A 27,306-nucleotide genomic window follows, 5' to 3' on the forward strand; every position below is an offset into this window, starting at 1 on the left:
TTTTAGGACACCGAGGAGTGGCAAGAAGAAATTACTGCCGGAAGATGCAGGTGAAATAGGATCTAAAGAACTGACATCGACTTTTTTTAAGTTCTCTTTCTCGTTAAACACTGATTCGAAGTGGCTGCATACGTGAAGAATCGGGGACATCTCGTTTGTGAATAGGCTTTCAAGCATCTTCTTTGGACTTTGAACTTTAGTTTACCCCTTTTCAAATTCTTCTTGTCTTAAATCAGGGCTACAATGCGAATAAAGTCGATTTCTCCAGAAATATTCAAATCCAATAATAATAATAATAATAATAATAATAATAATAATAATAATAATAATAATAATAATAATAATAATAATAATAATAATAATAATAATAATAATAATCAGTACGAGATGAATATCCGACGAGTTAGGTTTTTAATATCTTATTTTGTTGTGCAAATCGTGGATCGTTCCATGGCGAAAAAGAATTCACGACAAAGAGTTTCTTCTGTTCCACATGCGAAACCCCTTAGAAAAATAGAGTGGGTATGATTCAAATCTAAGGTTTTAAGTAATATTCTCAGAAATAGTGATACAAGTGGAAACTTGAGGGCATTTTTAAGTGGCGGTTACAATCACTAACAACTAACTCCAGAAAATCGTGTGTCCTAAATGCAATGCTGCGATAGCCACAAAACGAAGTTTTATTATATATTATAATACACGCAGGGTTCGTCACCAGTCATCCTGGTGTCTAGTAGCGTCTTCGAATCCTCTCTTTATGATTCAATTTATATAGGATATATGTTCGCAAATCGCAATTTCCAAAAACAATACCGGTACAAATATTTACCTTCTTATTTATGAAAAAAGAAAAGATCTGAATACTATTATTTGTTTAAAAGATAGAATATAAACCTGACAATAAAACTAAAAATTACACCAAAAACATGCGTTGCGTAACGAAGACGTAAACCCTCTCCTCCCCCTTGTCACACTTCGTAACGCAAGGCCGAATCCCCTCCCCCTTTGCCGCGTTACGTAATATGTGGACGACCCCTAATGTTAAATTAACACAGTCATTTTCGAGATAATCCAAACTTTTGATGTTAACGGCAGTAGATATATTTCCAGCCCGGTATTCCATGCGACTTTTACATACTTTGTTTCACAAATAAAGCCAGAAATGGTCAACGCGTCTCTTTCCAGGTTCTATCACAGGTAGAGATGCCTACATGGTATGAACATGAGCAATAATTCTGATCACATCTAAAACAGTAGCCCTGTCTTATATAGAGAGGTAACCAAGAGAGCTCCGTCGCTTTTTCACCCACTACCTTCGAACATCGATATGTCACCTAAGACGCACCTCGAAGATCAAAAATAGTCCTCATCAGCATTGACGATCTTCTGCCAACTTTCTGATAGGCATAGATTTCATCGCGTAGAACTTGATGGGCCGTGAAGCGAAGAAAATATCAAGTGCATTTTGCACCTCTGCTAGGGATTTGAACTGGCGCATTCTCAGGTGATTGTCCAAGGAATGGAACAGGTGATAATCGGAGTAATATCCGGGCAGTATGGGGGATGCAATATGTTTCCCATCCAAGGTGTAGAATGGTGTTCCGGGTCATCCTAGGCACGTGGAGCTTAGTGTTGTCCTCTGATTCCCTTTGCAATTCAGAAAGCAAACAGGAGAACCCGTTTGCGATTCAGAAGGGTTGGTTCCAGGATTTTGAGTTTTTCTTGAACACGGCTTAACTACTGACAGTACACAATTGCATTAATGCTCTGACCAGCTGGTAGCAGTTCCCGATGCACGATGCCACGAGCAGTCCACCAGACACACAGGAGGATCTTTTACTGGTGCAGTGCTGGTTTGGGCTGTTTTGGAACTGGTTCATGGGATGCTAACCAATCATGACAGCGCCGTGGAGCTTCGTACATTACCACTTCTCATCACATGCCAACACCCTGCCGAGAAATGGTTCCTTTCTCAGACGAGACAGCAAAGAAATACGTCGCGTTGCTTTCTGGTCTGGAGTCAAATCATGTGGGACCCATCGACTCAACTTGTAGTGCTTCCCAAGTTGATGGAGGTGCCTGCCAAATGGTTTCTCCACTCACACTGAATTGTAATTCCAGTTCCTCGCATGTCTGGCCACTGTTCACCTCAATTGTTGCCTGAAAATCTTCATTTCGTACATATGTTGGTCTTCCGGCACGTGGTGCGTCTTCGAGTGTTTCGTAACCGTCCTTAAACTTGTTAAACCACCGCTGCACTGTCCGCGTAGTCACGACACTCTCACCGGTGTAACTGAACTGCCAAAACCAGGTAGTATGTCGGATATATCCACACCAAGAATTCACCTTCGTATTCAACTCACGGTATGAGGGCCAATTAATTGAACACAGACTTCCAAAAAAAAAAAGCGACAGAACTCCCTTGGTTACCTTTATAGGTGTTCAAAACAAATTGAATCTCAGTTAATTAATGCTTTAAGTTGTCGAGTTTAAACAGCTGGATAATCAAGGATTTTCTAATTGCAATATTGCAATTTGTAATATCTTGCTGAAATAGGAAACTAGTTCCCTTAAAGACAAAGGAAGGTACATTTCCCACCTTTCCATTTTATGAAGATAATTGAGAAATGAAAGTTAATCAGCTGCAAACAAATATTCCAAGCATAAAGTTATTTCCTTCATAACTAAACACGTTATCAGCTCACTTAAATTTAATAATTATTTTAGGATTGTACTCAATTTGGTTTAGAGTAGGGATGGGCAAAACCGGTTTTTATAAAAACCGGAAACCGATTTCTAAAAAACCGAAATCCGAAAAACCGGCATGTCGGTTTTCACCAAAACCGGTTCGGTTTTTCACCGAAAACGGTTTCGGTTTTCTCCAAAAACCGGTTCGGTTTTTTCACCGGAACCGGTTTCGGTTTTCTCCAAAAACCGGGACGGTTTTTTTGACGAAACCGGTCCCCAAAAAAGTGAAAAGTGAAAAGCGAATGGCACTTGTCGACCAGGCTCGTATCCAGGGAGGTATATTGGGGCGCCTCCCTAAATTTTCGCTGGCCACCTAAAATTTTCACGGTAGGCTTGCAAATGAACTATAATATGGTGATAAACTATAATATGGTTAGATCGGCCCCCCCTTAACTTCGGCAGGGCCCCCCTACGTTTTTGGACTGGCTTCTGGCCTGGTGTCGACATTTATGACAATTTTACCCGGGAAACTATAAGGCGGAAAGTACATGAATTTTTCAAGTGAATTTAGGGTGGATATATTTGTTATTATTATTATTATTATTATTATTATTATTTGGAGAGAACACATCTTTATTTAGATCGCAAAACCATAGATTCTTAAAATCTTATCTTAACCTCTTGATATTATTATACGAGGGTCACTACGAAAGTTTTGAGATGTGAAATAACTTACATACTTAAAATCAATTTAACACTTACATTTTCTCAAAGTATTCACCATTACACTGTACACACTTTTGCACCCTCGATAACCACTTTTGGAAGCAGTGTTGCCAGCCTTTTTCTTCAAGTGTTGAAAGTTCATTCTCGTAAGCCACTACAGCTTCTTCAGGGCTGCAAAATCTCTTCCCACGTATGCGATATTTGATCCTGGGGAACAGAAAAAAATCACACAGGGAAAGGTCAGGGGTATACGGCGGATGAGTCATAAGTTTGACCTCCGTAAATTCTAAAAACTGAATTGTGATGTTGGCCGTGTGTGCGGACGCGTTGCCATGATGAAGCAGGATCCCACGCAATCCAGTTCTTGGACGCCATTCCAAAAGCTTCTGGAACACTTTTGTTAGGCAAACAGTGGTGTACCACTAAGCAGTAACAGTTCTTTGTTCTTAAAGTGAAACAGTTGCAACATGGCCAGATTTGGAGAAGAAAGTTGCTACCATCTTTTTCCCCACACTTCGCGGTCGCTTCATTTTCGTGGGTGGATTTTCGTCTGGAAAGATCCAAACTGTAGACTGGCGTTTATTTTTAGGGTCAAATTGATAGATTCAAGTCTCATCACCAGTAACAATGTCAGAGACCAGTCGAGAATTGCCTTCATCAAATCTTGCGTGCATTTCTTCACACCATTCCACACGCATGCGCTTCTGCTGTTCAGTCAAAGTGTGAAGCACCCAACAAGATGAAACCTTCCTGAGCCGGAGATGATCATGAAGAATTTTTGTTACTGTTGGCGATCCAATGTTTACTGTAGATTCAATGTCCTTGAAAGTTGTTCCAGGATTTTCTCGAATCATTTGTTTCACAGCGGCAATGTTTTCATCTGACACAGCTGTTGCCGGACGTTCAGCTCTCTCTTCATCTTTAAACGATGTCCGGCCTGTTCTGAATTCACCAAACCACCGAAAAATTGTAGTACGGGAAGGAGCAAGGTCCCCAAATGCCCCCTGCAAACGGTCAAGGCTTTGTGTCTCGTTCAAACCACTTTTGAAATCGTAAAGGATCATTGCCCGAAAATGTTCCCTTTCGAGCTCCATTCTAGACAGCCGAATACTGCTCACATCAGCAAATAAGTGAAGGCGATGCGGCCACGCCGATAAGCGAGGCGAGTGGAAACTTGCTTCGCTTCTTCGCTCCGGATACCACTACCTAACGCAATTCTTGGAATTCAAATACTGTGCCACAACAATGCGTATCTGAAAACTTTCGTAGTAACCCTCGTACACCTGGAGCCATCCCCTCAAATATCAAGCATTATCTTTCGCAATGCTAATGGCTGAGGTAGTTCAGCTGTATTATTCTTACCAGTTACTGTATATATAAAGTTACAATATATATATATTTGTAACTTTAGGTGGAAAATTAAATCAGGTGAAATAATTATGCCCTTTTCAATTACTCATGACGCGCTACGAGTCTACCCCACATTCCTTCTGGACACCGCTCTTTCCCCCGGTGTCTGATTCTCATATACTGACTGTAGTGGTCTGATTGCCATATACACTTTACATATTATAAATTGGCTTTTATGCGGGTATACCCAAAAAGGTGCTTTGTTTGTTCGTTCGTTCTTGCTCTCAGAACCAAAATTAATTCTCCTTATAGCGTCTTATTTTGCGTAACTGAATTAAATTTCTTATCGAGCATTACATAGCATTTCATAAGAAAAGTACCTGCACTTTTCTATAAAGTGGGTCTCAAATCATTGCGCTCAATAAATTACAGTTGAATCGAACTCTCCCTCGCACGAGTAACTACACGAATTGTCTAATTCTGCGTTTATGGCGAAGTGAGAACGCAGCAAGTTGTCGAGTCGGTGAAGAGAAGCGGCATCGAGGCACGAAGTTCTCTGATGAAAAGGTGGAATCCAGTATAGGTTCCAAAACGTTCAAATTAGAATAAAGTACATTTAAGGACGTTATACGTTATCAAAAACGTTGTTGAGGATTTTGTTTTATATATTACAGAAAATGACATTTTCGTACATTTGATTGTGCAAATCGAAACATCTTTTAATACAACAATATTTTAGTTTTAAGCTAACATCTCTTAAACAAAATAAAATATTAATAGAACTTTCCTTACTTGGAGTTGTTATTCAAATCTGGTACAAGTAACATTGCCAAAGGGGGCCAAGGAAGCGGGCGCTACCCGTAGGCTATACCTGCACCCCAGACTGGTAGTATATATTAATATTGCGCAAATAATGTGAAATTAACCTTATCAGTATAACCCCCCTCAAATAAAATGTATTCACCCTTCGATTGCCTCCCCAAGAAATTAAATCTGATACTGTAACAGGTGGTATAGCATATCATAGCCAGTTTGGAACTACAATGAACCTAATATTTTTATTTTACTTATTTATTATTTTTAATTTTCCTATTTTTAAAATCAAATGCACTTCACTTTCCTAGAATCACACTAAGGGAGAAAATAACACCTATATGAGGAAGAACATACCACGTAGAGGGAGCCTTGTTATTCCATTGTTCAAAACTGTTTATGATGAGAGGCTAAATTGATATTTCGTGCGTTGATATATATAAACGGCAACTTAGGGTATAGATTCTAAACGCGGGGGGATTCCGCCCCACTTCGAAAAAATATGTAGGCGTCGTCCAGTTCCTAAAAATAAATGCAATGGACAAAAATAGGAAGGGGGAACGGTGTGACGTCATGCTGCTACCTACGATCCTCCCTACCTTTTCAGATCCACTTTTACCCCTTTTTATAACCCCCAAATTAGAACATTTTAGATGGTTTAAAATTATTGTATTTTTGCCCATAGCAACTTGACCTGTAAAGAAGACACAAAATTTCTCATTAACTGTATAGGAATGAAATAGGATCATCCTTAGGAATTCGAAGCTTCGACATATCACTCCATTTGTGATATGTGTCACTGCATGAGACCACTGCGTGGTAGCGATTTGTGTTCATGCAAAGCAAAATGTGCGTACATCAGCACAACACAAAACTGAAAAAAGCTATTTATTAATGCTTATTTTCATAACCGCAAACTAAACGCAAATATTACGTTGTGTCGGCGTCGAAAACCGCTAGTGAATGAGGGCTCTTGAAAAAAATTGACTTACATAATAATTTTGTACTCTGAGTCCAGGAAATCAACACCAATAGGCCTACATACATTTCAATTTCTTACTGGTAAATAGTTATGCGGACTTTCGGTATCCAGTTCTCAAACAAGTCAAAAAGTTTGCTATAGTAGATTAATTCAATGACGGTACTAAGAGCTGTTTCAAAGAAACAATACACAGTAATTTTTGAAAAGGCCGTAGACGGGCCTCCGTAGGAATGCCAAGTTACGAGTCTGTCTTTATTCGTGAAGACAATAAATCAAGCAATTTTTGTACTAGTATTACCATTTCTTCTATCTACTACATAATACTACGCAACTCTATCATACAGGGCATACTATTTCATTTGAGGATTCTCAACATTAAATTGATCACTTGTGACTATAAATATTTATATATTAAAATGCTAGGTTTATATGTTTGTGCGCAAAGAAAAGTTTATATGTTTGTCTCCAATCGTTTTGACAATGAGATCTCGAAAACCACAAGTGCTAGAATCGTGCCATTTTTACTGGTCGATTCCAAATTTTGTGTAGATTTGTCCAGTTCCAATTGAATATTAAAAAAAACGTGGCCGTTATTTCTTTCTTACATTTTTCAGGGTACACTGGAAGTGTTGACCTTTTAAAAAACAACACATTCTATAAGTTATACACTCCAACACAACATGTTTGTATACAGTGGTTATATATTTCTCAGGCGTTTGTTTCATGACCAATTGATAATGAAAATCGAAGAAAACTATTTCTCGTGTGATGGAGAATCTTTAATACAAGTATTTAGAATGTTTGCTAATGAACACCATATATCACTGGCATTATAATAAATTGTGTATGTAACGTATTTGCTTATTACATATTGCATGCAAGAAGAAAGAAACCACTGATCATACATGAATTAGAAATTCCAACCAGAAGTAGGCTCAATCTTGCAAACGGTGCGAGATATTGAAAAAAATAATCGAAAAAATCTCTCCTTTGTGGTATCCCTTGCCAATTTTTATCAAGACGTCTTTCATTTGTGTCTAAAGGGGACATGTACAGATGTTGTGAGGAATGACAAGGAGATTCATGCTCATATGTGAATGATGCGCTGTGTAGGGAGCGCAGGTTAAGCTAGTCTAATTAAAATAAATTCAGGTTCTGAAAATCTATTGTTAATAAGGAAGGTAATTGTATTCGAAACAACTAGAAATTTAAAGAAGAGCGAATATTGAATCGAAGGAAAAACATGTTTTTAAGCGTACCTAATAATAATAATAATAATAATAATAATAATAATAATAATAATAATAATAATAATAATAATAATAATAATAATAATAATAATAATAATAATAATAATAATAATAAAGTACTGTTATAACAAAAATCCCAACTGGGTTTTGATGAAAGTTCAAACTGGATTTAAGTAGAAGTTCAAAGGTAGTTCTTGATGAAAACTGAAGCCAATTTTGATTGAAAACTAAGCCGATTTGAAGATCTAAAACATATGTAGATTCTCAAGGAACCAATACGGTACCGGCTTTCGCTAAACATTGCAATGGTTTTAGTAAAAACTAAAACCCAAAACTTCTGGAAAACACATAAAACTGTGGAAAGGAAATGGGTTTCCGGAGAACAACGAAAAACTATTCTGGTCAGAAATAGAACCAGTTTTGGAAAGACTGATACAGGTTTTGATGAAAAACTGAACCGGCTTTGAAGAAAACCGAAATCGGTTTCAGTAAAAAAAACGTACCGGTTTTTGAAAAATACCAGAACCGGTTTTGAAGAAAACCGGAACCAGATTCGGTGAAAAACCGAAACCGGCTTTGGAGAAAACCGGTTTCGACAAAAAACCGTTTTTTTGAAAATTTTGAAAACCCGGTTTTGTTTTTTCTAAAAAAACCGAAAACCGAAAAAACGATTTCTCTGCCCACCACTAGTTTAGAGTTGGGGAACGCATTTTTTAAAGCTTAAGCTTCAAATGATTAGTAATGCACGTACAATAAACTTGTGCAATGTTCCCTGAAAATAAGCATTAACGTGAAATTAGAATATTAATTTCAATTCCAAACCTTTATTTTTTTAAATGAGCTTGATTATAAAATAAATCATCTTTTGTGGGCTTCATCACTCTTATGCAAATTGCAAACTACACAAAGAAAAAGAATGTCTTTTGATGTGGTGACACCATCACTACGGTGGTCAATATTTTTTTTTTTTTTTTTTTTTAAAGAATAACTTTGAAATGAGAGAGCGAAGTAGAATAAAATTTTCTAGAGTTGTAGAAATATTGTGCAATAGGCTTTCGGTTAGATCGAGAAAGAAACTTATATAGAGACATCAATTGTGGATGAATTGTAGAAGGTTCTGATTGGATTAGCGGTTTACTGGAGATGATTCATTATCGGACTATTGTCTCATGGATCTTCGGGTCCCTTGAACTATAGATCCAATTCGTTCATCAGGAAGTTCGTTATTTCCATTTGACAGTAGCTATTTTTATCCAAACTTTATTCTTTGCAATGTATAGTACCTATCTAAGTACCTTAATTTTAATATTGTATTAGCATAAATCACACTTTATCAAGTTGTATATCTTCCAGTTTTCATGAACTTCATTAAGTTTAATTTGTGATTCGTAAGTTCACAATTTATTACTTACATGAAAGGCTACACTAAAGAAATTTTTAACATTTTTTCTTACTTATGTTTTTCTTACAATGCATAATTGCAATTGTATTAATACAATATTCATTTGATTTATGTAATTAATCGCGTTGAAGTTTCATAAAAGAAATTGAAATATAGATGAAGTGTTGTTATAATTCATATTTTCCTTGTATATATAAAGAACACGAAAATAGTAGTATTAAATTAAAAATTCATTGAATTATATTATTTGTTTTTACCGTTCCTTTTAAGCAATAGTGTGCACGTGCAATTTAAGTTCATAGTGTGATAATCATGCTACAACCTAAGCCTAGAGATATACGTGGGTCGTTCAACATATAAGTTTCCCTAAGCTGTAAATAATAATAACAATAATAATAATAATTATTATTATTATTACTATTGTTTTAAGGGTTTGCTAAGGGTTTGGAAAAATTGGTGCAATGGTAAAACAAATGCCTGGATCTCAATGGAAATTATGTGGAGAGGTGAGGACGGACTCATTTACACACATATATATAGTTTACAGCTTAGGAAAACTTATATATTGAATGACCCACGTATAAAGAAAGAAAAATGTGGAAGAAAAAAGAAATAAACATACATTTGTGTAATAATCACCTGCATGATTACGATTACACTTTTAAATGTATGTAATATACGTACAGTTCGTTGAATTGCTCTCATCAATATATAATGTTAACATGTCATTGAGTTTTTTCTGGATCCAATAACTTAAATTAGTTACCTGAAGAATAAACAAATTCAAATTTTTTCACTGTTAGAACACTAGAGAGAAGCATTATTATACTGGGATATATGTTGAATTGTATGTGAAAATAATGGCAGAGGGCACTGCTGTGCTACACAAAAAACAAGATTTGCGGAACTTTAGTTTCGTAATTTGAGAAGCGACTAAGGGTAGAAACATGTCGAAGATACCTCGCGATCGAGGTCGAGGTTTAAGTCGCGGTCGCTACCTTGATGTCTAGGTCGCGATGGATGAAGGACGCACATGGCGAGGAGGTCGCACTCTCGCTGTTAAGTTCTCCGTTTGAAAACAAACATTGCTGTGACGCGTATAAAATTATTCCGTGCGTGTTTTGTTGTTCAGTTGATTTTGTAAATTCAAGCGTTGCTAAAACATGTACTCCAGTGATAGTGAAGGTTATGATTCTATGTCTACAATTACAAAATGGTGGTTACTTTCAAATATTCAGAACAGACGTTATAGTGCTCATCCTATTAATAAGAGGAGACAAGATTTGGGCGAATATCATCATTTATTTCCGGAACTGAAACAGCATGCACATAAGTTTCATGAATACATGAGAATATCGATTGAAACTTTTGACTACATTTTAAATAAAATTAAGCAAAACATAGAAAAAGAGAACTACAATAATTACCACACGGATCCAATCCTGGCCGAAAAAAGACATGTTTTAACAATTAGGGTTACTGCGTAACCCTCGATTCTTCGTTTGAGAACCGCTAATTTCGGTTAGTTTCACAGAGAAACTGTTCTTCGTGCATTAAAACACCTCAACTACAAAATAAGTGTCATATTCGCATTTCCATCTGCAGAAAATCAACAAAACTGTGTTATTGTAAAAAAAAAAAAAAAAAAGTTTTCAAATTGTTTTGCATGTAATCTTATCACACGAAGCTTGAGTTATATTTTTTCTTTTATTTCCTTTGAGGATCTAGATAACAGACACACATAATACACAACCACTTACCCTCCTTCCCCCTCACTCTTACAAAATACATATAAATATAAATCAGAAAGACCAAATGTGTGTTCAATGTTTCCTACTTTTATACGCATAAACCACATGACTTTTTGTTTTGTCCTATAGATATGTGCCTATACAGCTATTTATTTACCTTATACCAGTAATGAATTGGAAGAAATTCTTTTTTATTGATTTCGGAATTTTTGGGGGGAAGGTCTTGAAGTTTCTAAGCATAAATATGATTAACACTACCTTCTTTTTCCTTTACAAATTCCGGAATTTGGGGTATTCAGCCCGAAAGCGCCCCACCCCGTTCCCGCCATCGCCATATATAATAATAAGCAGGGCCCGGATCTTGTTGACATGTCAACTTTTTACTATTACGCATATGACAAGGCAACTTCAAATAAAAACGTTATCCATCAACTCTGGGTTCTAAAAATATATCTTTTTAGGGTCAACGTTTGGTCACTTTTTGCCGTTTTGAAGTTTTAGGACATTTTTTAATATTTTAAGGTAACTTTTAGGTCATTTATGGTCTTTTTATTCTTTTTCTTCTATACAAAGAAATCTTAAAATGAACACTGTTTACGGAGTTGAAATAGACGAAGTTAAATGATCTCTTATCCTGCTTCCTGCCTGTTGGTTCCTAACGAGCTAATGAACACTAAGCTGTACCTGGTTGACGAGAGATGGTGGTTGGTAAACGGTCAAACAGATGGTTTTAGGTTGTTAACCACAAAGGATATGATCAGATGAATAACTAAAAATAGATTAGAAGGCGTTCAAAGATTTTAAACTCTTCTTAATATATTATTTTCGTCTATACAGTCTAGACTTGCGAACTTTTATTCTTTAAGTGTACTTCCTAGTTTCAACTCGGGAGTGAATTTACGCTTTCAGTACGTACAATACCGTACAATGGATTGATCATTGAACACAACATTTGATCAACGAGCTGCAACTAACAGAAACAAAACTTTTGAAAATGACTGAGAAATGATAATTAAAATATAATAGGTATTCAAAAAATGTCAATGTTTAACGAAGTAAAAGTATAAAAAACGCAAATTTTAAGCTCAATTTTTGTGAATTTTAGGGTCATTTTACAGGAATTTTAGTGTCATTTTATAGGTCATTTTTTAGAAAAGTTTAGGTCAAAAGATCCGGGCTCTGATAATAAGCTACAGTATAATTATCACATAAATATGAATAGCTTACCTGACATTCCCATTTGAGTTGCTATTTTCTTTCATTCTCTGTTTAAAACGTGCCTATTATAATGTTCATGTTTTTTATCCCATATTGCTAGAACATTCCTCACTAGTTCTATTAAAATATCTTTCGTAATGAAATTTAATAGTGCACCTCTCAGGCATAGACACACAATCCTCTGCAGAGGAAATTCTAAACAAATGAAGACTGTATTCCGTGCAGCGCTTCAGGGAGAGCCAATGAGAACACGAGCCACAGCGATGCTTCCCCTGAACATCGATGTAAAAACAAACTCAGTTGTTCATCATTGCAACTACTAATTCACCCTCGCGGTCGACCTCTAGGTCGTGATGTAGCGTGCATCTTCGGCATGCGCTTACTCATTTGAATCCATGGGTTTGTGCCAGTATCGAGGGTGCGACCGCGACTTAAACCTCGACCGCGATCGCGATGTATCTTCGGCATGTCCCTACCCTAAGCTTACCCTTCTCAAATTTATCAACCAAATATGTGCGATAAATTTGTTAGTGATTTCAGATCGATTTTAATATTCGGCAGTCAATAATAATAGTACGTTGACATATTTTTTAAATTGCTAGCTCGAAGGCTAGCTACCTTGTAGAGGGTTACACTTTCTTTAAGGGAAGAGTTTCAAAGGAATTATAGGGATGTGGGATTACGAGCGTTGGGCTATGAGACTTTCCTTTATTAAATAAATACTCGAGATTTAAGGTTGGGGGCGCGGTGGCTCAGTGGTAGAGTATTCACCTCAGGTGCTTGGGGTCCCTAGTTCGATCCCAGCTCGCGCCGTGTGGACTTTGTGGTGGACAAACACCGTGCTCGTGGGTTTTCTCGGGGTTCTCCCGTTTCCTCCAGCTTTCTTCATTCCACCATTCCACTCATCTCTCATCAGCACTGTCTCCTTTAGCCTAATCGGCATAAACGTGGGACGTAAAACATAGATTTCATTTGATTTCATTTCGAGATTTAAGGTCATTATGATCTTTGCGATCATAATCATCAGTGAGGAAGAGAATACATAAGATAGATAGGACAAAACATAAACATGCAATATCACTTTCCGGATCCGGGGTTTTTGGGCTATTTTTTAGACTTTCAGTCAAGCAGCTACTGCATCGTCACTATTTATCCTACGATCATGGTTCATACCTCATTCTCTTCAGAATAGAGCTGGCTTTCAAACGGTACCACTTGCATCCTCATACCATATACCAGAAGCGGGAAAAATGATGTCAAAGGGAAAATTTCGGAGGGAATTTTTTCCCTCGCACTTTGGGCCCCTCTGGAGCGGCCCTGTGTGAACGTAGCCATGTAAAAAACAAATCTGATAAATAGTACTTGGTATACTGAATGTGTGTGCCAAATTTCAAGTTTCTATCCTGAATACCAAGGCCGGGAGAAATTGTATCAGGAATTCCCACCATGCTCCAAATTACTCTAAAACACCATGATCTCAGGTAAAAAATTTCCTGAGACATCCCTAATTACCCTAGAGCCATGTTTCGCCCATCATTCTCTTCAGAATAGAACTGCCTTTCAGGCGGTATGACTCACATGTCTCCATCATGTATCTAAGGCGGGAAAATGAGGAAAAACGGGATTTTTGGGTAAAAATATCCTTTTTTCAACTTTTAGCCCCCTGGACCCCCCTGTTTTATCGCAGAGATCTGAAAAAAATCTGGTAAATACTACTCGGTGGGCTGAATGTTTATCCACAATTCCAATTCTCCAGGTGCAAAAGTAAGCCCGCCAAAAAAAAATATATATACCGACAATGTCCCATATTCCCGTATACAGAGGGAAATTTTTAAATATTCCCTGAGACGTACCTAATTACCCTAGGGTCATGTTTCGCCTATCATTCTCTTCAAAATAGAATTGCCTTTCAGGCGGTACCATTCACTTGTCCCCATCATGTATCTAAGGCAGGAAAATCCCGTGAAAGGGATTTTTTGGTAAAAAATCCCTTTTTCAACGTTTAGCCCCTCTGTACCCCCCTGTTTTTTTACACAGAAATCTGAAAAAAAATCTGGTAACTACTACTCGGTGGACTGAATGTTTTTGCACAACTTCAATCTTGTAGGTGCAAAAATAAGCCCGCAAAAAAAATAATACCGAAAATGTCCAAAATTCCCCTATACAGAAGTATATTTTGATAAAAATTCCCTGACACTTCCCTAATTACCCTAGGGCCATTTGTCGCACATCATTCTCTTCAGAATAGAACTGCCTTTCAGACGGTATGACTCACGTGTCTCCATCATGTATCTAAGGCGGGAAAATGAGGAAAAACGGGATTTTTTGGGTAAAAATATCCCTTTTTTCAACTTTTAGCCCCTCTGGTTCCCCCTTGTTTTAACGCAGAAATCTGAAAAAAATCTGGTAAATACTACTCGGTGGACTGAATGTTTGTGCAAAATTTCAATCTTCTACGTGCAAAAATAAGCCCGCCAAAAATACTTTACATAAACCCCCCAAAAAATATTACACGAAAATATATATTTTAGAATTATGACGTCATCACCTCCTATGTCTCGACGCAGGAAGGTGTGAAACCATACGTAATGTCTTCTACAATGCCTCTGGACTTGAAAAAAAAAAAACGGACGAAAAAGCTCAAATAGGAGAGTTATAACGCAATATACCATGAAACACCCCGTATGGTACAGATTGTACCATGGGATCCCCAAAGGGATATACTGTAAATTACAGAATAATTTGATTGGTAATTTTTTTGGCAAAGATAATCATGAGGAATGTAATGAGATGCAGATGACGTCACAAAACGAGATGTTAGCAAGGACAAATGCGGGTTATTTTCTACCTAGGGACGACGCGAGGCCAACCAAGACGGGGGAGGCCTTGTTAGAGACAGAGGGTGATCACTGTGCTTGATGCGATGGGTAAGTATGCCGAAGATGAACATGCAATCGATGATTCTGCAATACTTCTAAGTCGGGATGATTTTGCTGCAAGGTATAACAATACAATGTAAACAGCAAATTTTAGAGGGAGGTGGTAATATTGAGGGCGAGCCGATGAATGGGCAAGATAGTGTGCATGGTGGCTAGGAGAAATGGTTGCTGCTGCATATAGCGGACAGTGATGAACTTTAAGCGAAGAGACTCGAGGTGGTAAAGTAGTGTAGGAGAGGTAATGAGTGAATGTAGGTATCTAGTTGGACTGGAAAGAGAAATGCGATGAGCAATGCGGAAGGCATGCCGCTCAAATGTTGCAAGTTTGTAGTAGTAGGAGGCGAGAGCTGATATCCAAGAAGTGAAACAGTATGTAAGGACAATACGTTTCAGAAGATTCAGACGATTATATGCTTTGATTTTGATGTAGTTAAGATGAGGAAGCCAGGTAAGATGGTTATATAAAACTAGTCAAGATAAGTGACTGTTTTAGATGGGCGGATCGATGCATCTTGAACTGACAGAGAAAGAAGCGAAGGATTCCGGCGGGTCTTGAAGCGTTTGCGTGGTGGCAGAAACACTATGGCATGTGTCTTCGAAGCATTTATGTTGAGGTGCCATTTATGACATCATTGCGAGAAATTATTTATACATTCCTGTAAGACGCTGTTGATATAGTTGATAGTACGACCAAGGACAAGGAAGGCTGTATCATCTGCATACTGGAAAGGATACACGTCGTCCGGAAGAGAAGAAAAATCGGAAACAAACAGTAAATAGAACAAAGGGGACAGAGCTGAACCTTGAGAGACACCAGAATTTAGGAAGATAGGATGCGATATGCGATTGCTAATATTAACATTTGTGATATGGCAGGCCGAAAAGTGAAAAATAAAGCGAATGTAAGACATGGGTGATTTAAGTTTGTTGAGTTTGTAAATGAGTGCAAGATGGCAGACTTTATCGAATACGTTTTCGAGGTCGAATAAGACAAGGCAGGATGGACGGACTGAATTATAGTAATATGTGATGAGAGTGGTTAGAGGTTGAAGCTGATCGTCAATGAAATATGACAGGCGGAATCCGGCTCGAAAAGATGGAATGAGATAGCGTGTATGGAGATATGGAAGAAGCCTGTTGACAAGGATGCGTTCAAGGATTTTACTAAAAGTGGAAGTATGTTGTATAGGTCGATATGAAGAGACGGAGCTGGGAGGTTTGTTTGGTTTCGGAAACATGAGGGTTTTGGACATTTTCCATTCAGCGTGGAAAAAGTCAGTTCATAGAACAAAAGTGTAAATAGTGGTTCGGAGAAAAAGTAGAGAAATAGGACTTTCTTTGATATGACGATACGTGATGGAATGAAAACCAGGAGCAGAGTTTCGTTTTTATTGAACGACTGTTGTGATGTCAGTAACAGTGATAGGAAATGTTAGTTCATACTGCGGCAAAATATGATTAAGATTTGGTTGGAAGATAGGATGTGCGGTGTTGGCATGACCGATTGGATGAGCAAAAACGTGGGCATGTTGAGATGTTTCCAATAACATGAATGATGTGCACTGTCAGCAAAGTTATTACCAGTTTTGATCCATTGACGGAGTTTGTATGCTTGAGTGTGGTTTTTGACTGAACGTTGCAGCTGATGGTGAAGAGGAAGAATTTCGTGATTTTGTGTTCTTACATAGTCTCGATAAGCTTGCCGGGAGCGTTTGATATGAGTGATGTAATGCGGAGGCAATTTAGGCTGATATGATGTTGAATGGGTGATAGGAATATACAGTTCTGATGCATAAGTGATTTCTGAAGTGATCGTGGTAACATGGGCGTAAAGCTTATCTGATGTAATGGGAGGTTCCAAACTTGCTACGGCAGTGGTAAGATTGGTGCGATAATGATCCCGGTTGGCTTCGTCAAAATGTAAAGTTCAAATTGGCGGAGGTGCATGTACTGGCCTACTTTCACCACGGTGTAGAAGGGTTATTACACTTCGTAGTTTCTCATATTTTAGGTTCTGCGTGTTGATGGAGACTTCCACAGTAAAGAATATTATCATTTCTACTATTCATATCGGACGTACATGCAGAATATGATTCCTTGTACTATTTACTGGATGGTATTCAATAAACAACGTGCTAGATATATTTTATTGGAGATTAATCCGGTTACCCTTTTATCAGCCTCTTCATCAATTTACACATTAATATTATTATTAACATACACTTATCACTTATCATTATATTTATTTTCAATATTTATTCTCATATTATATATATATATATATATATATATATATATATATATCAAATTATATTGTGTTGAAGGCTGAATTTAGTAATAATACACTAGGATCACATATCAACATATACAAGTAGGCATCATCATCCAGCTGATTATCCATCATACCGCGTTATTAAAATTACTCATTGCACTATTTGGTAGTTCAAATTAAATCACAATATCATATACGAACTACAGTTGGGATAGCGTCGACGTTCGACCCGAGGCTTACAAATTTTAAAGATACATTTCTACACAATGCATGTTAACTAACTCAGAAAATGTCTTCTTTACTATAAAATTTATATCAGTTCGTTTATCCAATAACGATTCGAAAAAAATATATATATATATATTTTTTTTTAGATTTGGTAAATTTTAAATCATCTGGTACAGACCATCCCTTAAAACATTCTCAAGAACATTTTGTAATGCGTCGCTCAGCTATACAATAGCGGCGCATTACAGACTCCCCCTTGTCTGATAAAAAAATAGCAATTTCACAAAACTTGTAACACTATAACTTGAACTCTAGAAACTTGTAATCAAGTTTCTTGAAACATTTAGATAAATACAATTAATATAAAACAATTAACTTGAAAAGGAACATTAACAACATTTAAACTTTGCCAATTGAGCTCAGTATTAAACAACAAACACGTACTATCCATCCTAACACCAATATATTTCTTTCTTTTTCTTACGATGGTAGTTTCCTCGGTTGTCCTTACACCGACATCGTCCTCTCGTATCAAATTTCTTCTTTTGCCTCTTCCTGGGAATCACGCATCTTTTTCTTATTTTTCTTAGTTTGTGAAGTTTCCACTGCTCCAATTGTCTTTTCATATATCTTTTGTTCCTCCCTCGTCTGGGGCTTATCTTTTCCTTGCATTTTCGTTTCTTCCTTTCTTTCTTTCTATTGTTGTCCTGTTTCCTCCTTTCTTTTTTTCTAATTCTACTTCTTCCACTTCTCATCCTTTTTCTTTTCCACTTTGGTCTATCGATTACCTTTTCCTGGCACTTCCGTTTCTTCATTTTCATAAGGCTCCATACATAATTTTGAGCTTTCTTTTTCTTCTTCTTCAAGCACTTCCAATTCCTGGTTTTCTTCCTATCTGTACATTCTGTCACCGTTGAAAATCCTTGAGATAATTCTTGTTCCATACCATTGTTGTTTTCTTCCTCAATAAAACTCTCTCTTCATCATCATCTTCTTCTACTTTAGTTGTATTACTTTCAACACTTGGTTCTTCAGCTTCTATCATATCCATTATTTGTTTTTCCTTGACACTGTCTTCTTCGTCCTTTCCAACTTCTTTTTCTCTGTAAGTGTACTTCTCATACTCGTTTCTATCTCCAAATATCTCATGCCGAATTTCCAAGAACTTATTGTCGAGCTGCTGGGTTAACAATGAGAACTTTTGATCCATTTTATTCTTAAGTATTGTTCAAAATCAATGTTGGTACGTTTAAAATCACTCGTCATACCTTCCAAGAATTCTGAGAAGTTTTTATAGCTCTTAACATTAGTTTCTGTCTTTATTACTTTCATGACGATACCTTAGATCACATCTACCGCTTCCAACTGCGTTACTTTTCATCACTAGATGTTTTCTTTACTGCAGTCGTACTCTTCACCTACACCCAAAAGTCCTACGTCAACAGTCGCCATTTTGTACTGCCCTACTTTCACCACGGTGTAGAAGGGTTATTACACTTCGTAGTTTGTCATATTTTAGGTTCTGCGTGTTGATGGAGACTTCCACAGTAAAGAATATTATCATTTCTACTATCCATATCAGACGTACATGCAGAATATGATTCCTTGTACTATTTACTGGATGATATTCAATAAACAACGTGCTAGATATATTGGATATAGTATACGAGAGTGCCTCATCATTTAGCGAGGACTCACGAAGTGCAGTCTTTTAAGGATTATTCATTGAGGATATAGGAACTTAAAAATGAGGTAAAAATGCGACTTTCATTTAATTACTGAGTAATATAAAATAAAATGTACGTCGGTTTGCGTTGCGTTTCGTTGTGTTTTATGGTATGCGAAGAATAATAATGTGCCCTTGTACGTAGTGTATGAGTATATGTGGGGGATTTGAAACACATATCACATGTCACGTGCACGTGGATGCTTCTTACTACTTCTAAATGTAATAAAATCATTTTTATACGTAGTGCAACAGTAGGAAGTATCCACGCGCACAGATCATGAGGCACTGTTGTATACTATTACCGATATATTTTATTGGAGATTAATCCGGTTACCCTTTTATCAGCCTCTTCATCAATTTACATATTATTATTATTATTATTAACATACATTTATCACTTATCATTATATTTATTTTCAATATTTATTCTCATATATATATATATATATATATATATATATATATATATATATATATATATATATATATATATATATATATATATATATATATATATATATATATATATTCTGTTGAAGGCCGAATTTAGTAATAATACACTAGGATCACATATCAACATATACAAGTAGGCATCATCATCCAGCTGATTATCCATCATACCGCGTTATTAAAATTACTCATTGCACTATTTGATAGTTCAAATTAAATCACAATATCATATACGAACTACAGTTGGGATAGCGTCGACGTTCGATTCGAGGCTTACAAATTTTAAAGATACATTTCTACACAATGCATGTTAACTAACTCAGAAAATGTCTTCTTTACTATAAAATGTATATCAGTTCGTCTATCCAATAACGATTCGAAAAAATTATTATTATTTTTTTGGATTTGATAAATTTTAAATCATCTGGTACAGACCAGTATCCCTTAAAACATTCTCAAGAACATTTTGTAATGCGTCGCTCAGCTATACAATAGCGGCGCATTACATGCATCAGGGGATCGAGCAGAGCCCATATGATAGGAAAGCTTGATCAGAGATGATCACAGCTGTGGAGGTCGAGGACTGTAAGGGTGATGTTAGCAGCAAGTGTATTTGAAGTGATAGCTACGTCAGGGATGGTATTTGATATAGGCCTAGTAGGAGTCGGAGGAATATGCAGAATGCCTTTAGTGTGAGTGGTTATATGATCTGAGAATTGGTTGCGTTCAGTAGGAGTGCGACTATGATAGTAGATATCAGCGAGGATGATGTAATGTTTATAGATATGACACATGTGTCTGAAAAATGCGAGTGGAATAGGGTGGCCGGGGCGAACGTAGATTGTAGCGAAGGTGATCATGATAGATTTGAAATATAAGGTAGTGATGATATGCTCTGGTAGACGAGGAATGGGACAAATGTGATTGCGATGTGGCATATGATTACGAAATCCGTTTGCTACACCACCATTTGCCCATAAAGCTGGTACTTTGTCGTGGCGTAGAAGCGTATAACAAGGAATGTTTCAGGGAATGGTTTTCGTAAGAAAGGTCTCGTCCAAACATTATCTGTTGGTGGAAAATCAACATTCTTGTTGAATCAAAGATAAACTGTTTATCAATAAAGGTGTGTATTCATGATCGATTTCGTCAAGCGTCACATTATTGCATACACGTAAATGCTGGACAAAATACTGTTCAAACTTTTTAAAAGAATACTTGTCTTGCAGCACACTTCAATAACATTTTTCACACATTGTATTGTACTTGTAAATTGATTCACTTCTGTTTGTGTACAGGCCGAACACAAAGTCCCATTACCCATAAGTACATGTATCGTATATTTTTTGTTTGCAACTCAGGTCCTGTGTTATAAACAATGGTTGAAATGGGAACATAATCTCTTCACTGGTGATCTCAATGATAAGAAAAGTACCAAACCTTCCATCAAACGAGAAACATGCAGTCTTATTCAGGAGTCCATGCAACAATCACCAACAAAATCGACGTGTGAATGATCTGCAGAATTAGGTCCCCGTTCAAATAATGTAGAAGCATATGAAGCAAGACTTACACATTCGTGTATATCACCCTTTAACCACTCAAGAATTCGGATAATGGTATGAATCAGAGGAAGGAAGCATGAATGACTTTCCTTGCGCTATTCGGGATAATACTAAAGCGCGACAAAGTGACCATTTCAGATGAGTTTTCAATCTACTCGAGTTCTTCATCACAGAAAGTGTTTTTGATATTATTATTACTACTTTGGTCTAAGAAAAATCCATACTTTTAGGAAGAATTGGAAAACAACTCTCCACTTGTTATAAAATGGCCACAGAGAACAGACTCTGTTCTTTGATTGCGTTGTAAATCAATGTTGGTACCTTGACATGTAGTTGCTGAACTGGTTTGTTCTCCTTTTGGAAAAGTATGGAATTAACGAAGCATTCAGTAAGATGGGACATCCGCTCATTATGCCATTACAGTACAGATATCTTTATTGCGTGTTTCCTGGGCGCTGGATTTTTCCTAGGTCATTTGTGCTGCCAGCGCCACTTCTCTAGTCACCATGAAACCGAGACCTTACCATATGTGATAATGTACCATGGGGATTTATATCGCACTGGCGAACAGAAAGAGCAGGGAGGCAAGCTTCCATCATGTTTCGCTACTATTACTCTGAAAAATGTCGCACAGAACCTCGTGTCGTATTATTATTTGTATGAGTATGATGGTGCACGGTCTGATCCCTTGGATCCCTAATGGTTTGTATAATTCTAGGAATACCAAGATATTTTTGGGTTACTAAGGGGTGGAACTCAGAGGTCCCCATTGGTGTTCCTACGGATGACAAAATGATTGTATATGAAAAATAACAACTATTTCATAGAAAATTTATATTTGTTCTATGACTTTGTGGCCAATCTGTGTATGTAGTTTGGTCCGTTGTTTATTGTGATAATTACTATTGCTTTATTTCTAAAACCAACCGTTTAAACTAGTTGCTTTCAACTTGGGAGTGGCGTGAAGAGAGAGCAAGGAGGGTATAAGTTAATAATAAACTAATAGCTATAAACTGTAAAATAATAACTGTGTACGAATAAAGATCACTCATAATGACCATTTATAATTTACATGTAGCTTGGCTAATTTCACAGACGATACTTGTTTGAAATTTGGTTTTGCCTCTTCCTATTGAAGATTTTTACATTATTGAAAAGTAAATAGTTATACTTTTTGGTTACGAAATTATCAAAAATGGGGTGTACTAAATGCCATTTCAGTGTACAGAAGGACTTCAGAAACTTGTCTCATGAAGTGAAAGTAACTTTTATAATAATAATAATAATAATAATAATAATAATAATAATAATAATAATAATAATAATAATAATAATAATAATAATTATTATTATTATTATTATTATTATTATTATTATTATTATTATTATTATTATTATTATTATTATTAATGAGAATTTGAGAGCTCAATGACGCATATGCAATCTCAGAAGATGTATAGTTGCTACATACACCGGAATTTACTGGGATCGCACCGGAATCAATACCTGCATTTCGAAATTAATCTTCTGGTTTCCGGCATATAAATGTCCCGGCTTTATTTGAACAAGGCAAAAATATTTTCTCAACATTTTATAACATTTTCTTCACTTTATAGTTATAACAGCTCAAAGCACAAACGGATTAAATATAAACTGGCAAGTCGATAACAATATTTATTGTAATTTTGTCGGTATTTTTCTTTACATCCGTCTAGAAGTCGTTTTAAAGCTAGTTTTATGTTACAATATTACCTCCCAATATGGAACTTTTTTTTATTTATTTATACAAATTTATCATTTTTTCTTTTATTTAAATACTTTGTTACTGGATCGAATATTTACTATACCAGTAGACGAAAATGAACGCGACTTTGCATCTTTTGTTTCGGAAATTTTAAAGATGAGAGCATAGTATCCTGAATTTTCACTTTGGAAATGTAGCATCCCTAACAAGGAGTTTGACAGAAAACACATACGTATGACTAACGAGTGGGAAGGAGAGGGAACATGTAATATGCAGAGTTTAGTAAGGGTGGCACGAGTTAAAACAGATTGGAAACCTCTGTTCTACATAAACTTTTATCTAAATATTTAGAGTACCAATAAGCAATAAGCTTTTACATTGAATGAATCACTCAGAATTGTGTTTTCTATGTTTCTGCTCAGTGCTGACAATTGCGTTCAATCCTTAGTTTTCTTCTTAATCTTGGAACTGAATGTTAGAAAATTAAACTTATCAACACATTAGAATATAAACGTCTTAAGCTATAACAGACAGCCCATTACTAGCCTTCTAAGTTATGTTATTTCTTTTTGTAGGCATATTCTGGAGCCTGATGTTACTCGCCGTGCTACAATTAGTCAAATTGCAAATAGTGCGTGGCTCAGTGATATTCCTCCGATCCTAATTAGAAGTTGTAGCACCTGTATGGCGCCTTTGTCAACTGTGGAAAGTGAAGAATCACCTTCTTCTTTAAAGATGTAATAAACAAGCGGGGAATCTAATTATATAATTCTGGAATTCTAACGCTGTCTTTTCCAGGAAATGTATATTGTCCCATTACTTGTGAAAACATTTTAATTATTATTATTATGAAATGCTTTCCCTAATGTATTTTGTGTTTGTGTCGTTTAGACATACATTCGTTTGTCATATAAGTATTTTTCTGTACTGTACTGTGATTATTCTTATAATTTTAACATTTTCAACTTTCTGATAATTTTAATTCACAATTTGTTTTAGAGGCATATATCGCAATGGTGATTCCTTTATGTTACCGCGTTCACCGGAGATAAACAATAAAATCATATTTATTAAGAATAAAAATTTTCTCAAAGTATGGTAAATCGACTGAATATTGGATACTCGCGATTGTCGCAAAATAAGTACTGCTCCTGTCACCCGCTTCTGGATTAGTACTGCGTTCTTCCATCAGGGTTGCATTGTGAATTGAAACGTCGCGAAGAAACTACATTTATCCAAAAGAAAAATAGTTCGGATTTTTTTATCAGCTTAATAATCCAGTCTTTTTCAGTCTGAACTTTGTTCCAGATATCACGAAAAATGAAGCAAAGAATCAGCGCTAAAGCTGTAGCTGTTAGGTGTCTTTCCGTTCTGCTTAACGACCTCTACCACTTTGTGACATCTTTGTTATTGGCGGACAAGAATGACTTGATCAGTGACTGAGTTGGATTTAACGCTATGCTGTAACAAACCGTCACATAAAAAATGGAAGCCAGTGTGACCAAGCAGCAAAAATATTTCGTACTAACCTATGCAGAAAAAATGTACTAGATCTGAGGGAAAAATACTAAAATTTTATCTGCTGCCATTTCACCCTATTTATGACATTTAGACTGTTTCAAAATCACAGATTTCATGCTTTTTAAAGTGCCGTAGGCAAATCATAGTCAAAGCAGGCAGATAGTCTTTTCTAAAGGATTTGGGCATGCTAAATTCATTTGCAACGATTGCCAGGCTCGATCTGTCCTCGTTTATGCGCTACGGTGCCATTTTCCAAACATTTAAAATTCATGAAACATTATATCTTTATGTCAAATTATATGTTTTTGTGGCTAAAATAATTCAAATCTGCAATCCATTTTGCACAGGAGTGACTGGGTTTTATGTTCAACCATATTCCAATATGCTGCCATAATTTATTTCAAATTTAAAATCAATGAAAATTCATCTTTGTTTTAAACCTTATGCTTTTGAGGCTGAAGAAAACGCAAATATGCCGTCCATTTCTGCATAGAAGTTACCAGTTTTGACATTCTGCCATTTAAGAACACGACTGCCATCATTATTAAAATTTTACAAAGCCCATCAAAATTATTATGACCTTTACATAAAACTATATGTTTATGAGGCTGCCGATCAATTTTCACGAAAGTATTTGACCTGTAAGCATTTGAATTGAGTTGAGTTTTTTGAGTTTAACGTCCGTTTCAGCAGCGAGGCTATATGAGACGGGACCTACTGATTAACGTGGAATCCGAACCACATGAACTCCCGACGGAAATCGAACCCGGGTCTCCCACGCCAAAATGTAAGCATTTGATAGTCAAAGTTGGCAACTGGTATATCTTCAGAAACTTGAAAATTTGCTATGCTAACTTAGTCTATTTACATGGCTCATGCCGACTGTGACAGCTAGTGAAAATGTGTGGCTCACATCAAATCATAAGCATACTTTTATTTATTTTTAAACAAGCAAACAAACCAACAAAAAACTTAAAATAGAGACACAGTTTGCAGAAATTTTTAGTTGGTATATTACTTCATATAAAATAGCAGTACGTCCCATGCGTCATTTTCATGCCAGTTCTGTTGGACTTGTATGCAGAGAGTGCAGATTCTCTCCGAGCACAGAGAGAAGGCAACTAGCAACTTCACTTGTAAGCATTTCATCAAGTGTTACCTATTTTCGTGTGAACATGCACATACAATGTACAGATGGTGATCAGAAAAATGGAAACACCTGAACGAAATTGCAACTTACCAGATTAATATGGTGTCGGGCCACCTTTCGCCTTCAGAACAGCCTTGATGCGACGGGGGATGGAGGCATAGAGGTCGTGAATTGTAGCAAGTGGAATTTTACACCATTCCTCGTGCAGGACATCGGTCAGTTCTGTGAAAGAGGATGGAGGTGGAAATCGTCGCCGGAGTCGTGTTTCCAAGACGGACCACAGATGTTCAATTATGTCGAGATCTGGGGATTGGGCGGGCCAGGGGAGGTGTTGAACTTCATCCCGATGTTCCTCAAACCACGCTGCAACAACGCCAGCTATGTGAATGGGTGCATTATCATCCTGGAAGATGGCGTCATTGTCCGGGAATAACATCCGGACCATAGGATGCAAGTGGTCTCCTAAAATTGCGACATAATCGTTGGCAGTGATTCGTCCGCTAAGTGTGACCACAGGACCCAATGAAAACCATGATATGGCGGCCCACAGCATCACCGAGCCGTCGCTATGTTTCACAGTTGGGCGGAGACACTGCAGATCATAAGCTTCTTTGGGCGTTCTCCACACATAAACACGGCCCGTGGTTGAGAATAGTGTGAAGGATGACTCATCCGACCATATCACACATTTCCAGTCCTCAACGGTGCAAGTTGCATGGTCGTGCGTGGGAAACCGTTATAATCCCTGATGAGCGGTTTGGCTCGTGCAACACGACCCCGTAAGTTCATGTCATGTAATTCGCGGCGGACTGTGATTGTCGAAACAGAGTGGGGGAGGTGCTGATTGAGTTCCTCCGTCACTTGCTCCGCAGTGGCACGACGGTTCTGTGTGACAATGCGCTTTAATACTCGGCGTGACCTGTCACTCATGATTTTCTTCCGCCCACTGTTCCGCTTCCCCAATGTGGTTTTCCCGTGTGTTGTGTAGGCCGTCATCACCTTCGACACTGTCCCACGCGACACACTTAACACAGTAGCCACTGCCGTCACACTCACTCCACATAACCGCGCACCAACAATTTGCCCTCTTTGAAAATCTGAGAGGTCTCCCATTTTACACTACCTCCTTCTGCTGCAGCCACTGGACACTGCTGTTCCACTGCGCCTGACGTAGTATGGAGACCGACCTAACACACCACCACCAGCGGTCCTGCGCTGCGGGCGCCACGACACCACTGCCAACCCATACATCTGACGTGTTGCCAACTACAGGTGTTTCCATTTTTCTGATCACCATTTGTACAATCATACACAGTATGCAAAGTGGAGGACTGTGTATCTATGTGTGATACACCAGCTTCGAGAAGAGGTCAGGGCTGATTTTGAGAATGGTAATTTTGTTGTAAAAAGAGCAAAACAGAAATTTAACCAAGTGGACCCAAACCACAGCAAGGAGTGAATGAATGGCATAGGCAAGAAAAGTGGTGGAATTGTTGGGATCACCAAGGCAACATCAGCTCACAGCCGA

General features: G+C 37.1%; 1 protein-coding gene across 1 annotated transcript in view; it reads left to right on the forward strand.

Moving 5' to 3' along the window:
* LOC145671237 (testis-specific serine/threonine-protein kinase 3-like) overlaps positions 1 to 24,024 on the forward strand; it is a 137,114-nt gene extending 113,090 nt beyond the window's left edge. Inside the window, exon 4 of the mRNA XM_081740137.1 lies at positions 23,683 to 24,024. Coding sequence (XP_081596263.1) covers positions 23,683 to 23,848 — 166 coding nt within the window. The 3' untranslated portion in view covers positions 23,849 to 24,024. The remainder of the gene's footprint in view (positions 1 to 23,682) is intronic.
* Positions 24,025 to 27,306: the final 3,282 nt, after the last annotated feature.

This window comes from Thermobia domestica, chromosome 15 (assembly GCF_964235325.1).
Source record: "Thermobia domestica chromosome 15, izTheDome1.hap1.1, whole genome shotgun sequence".
In the NCBI taxonomy this organism is placed as follows: Eukaryota; Metazoa; Arthropoda; class Insecta; order Zygentoma; family Lepismatidae; genus Thermobia; species Thermobia domestica.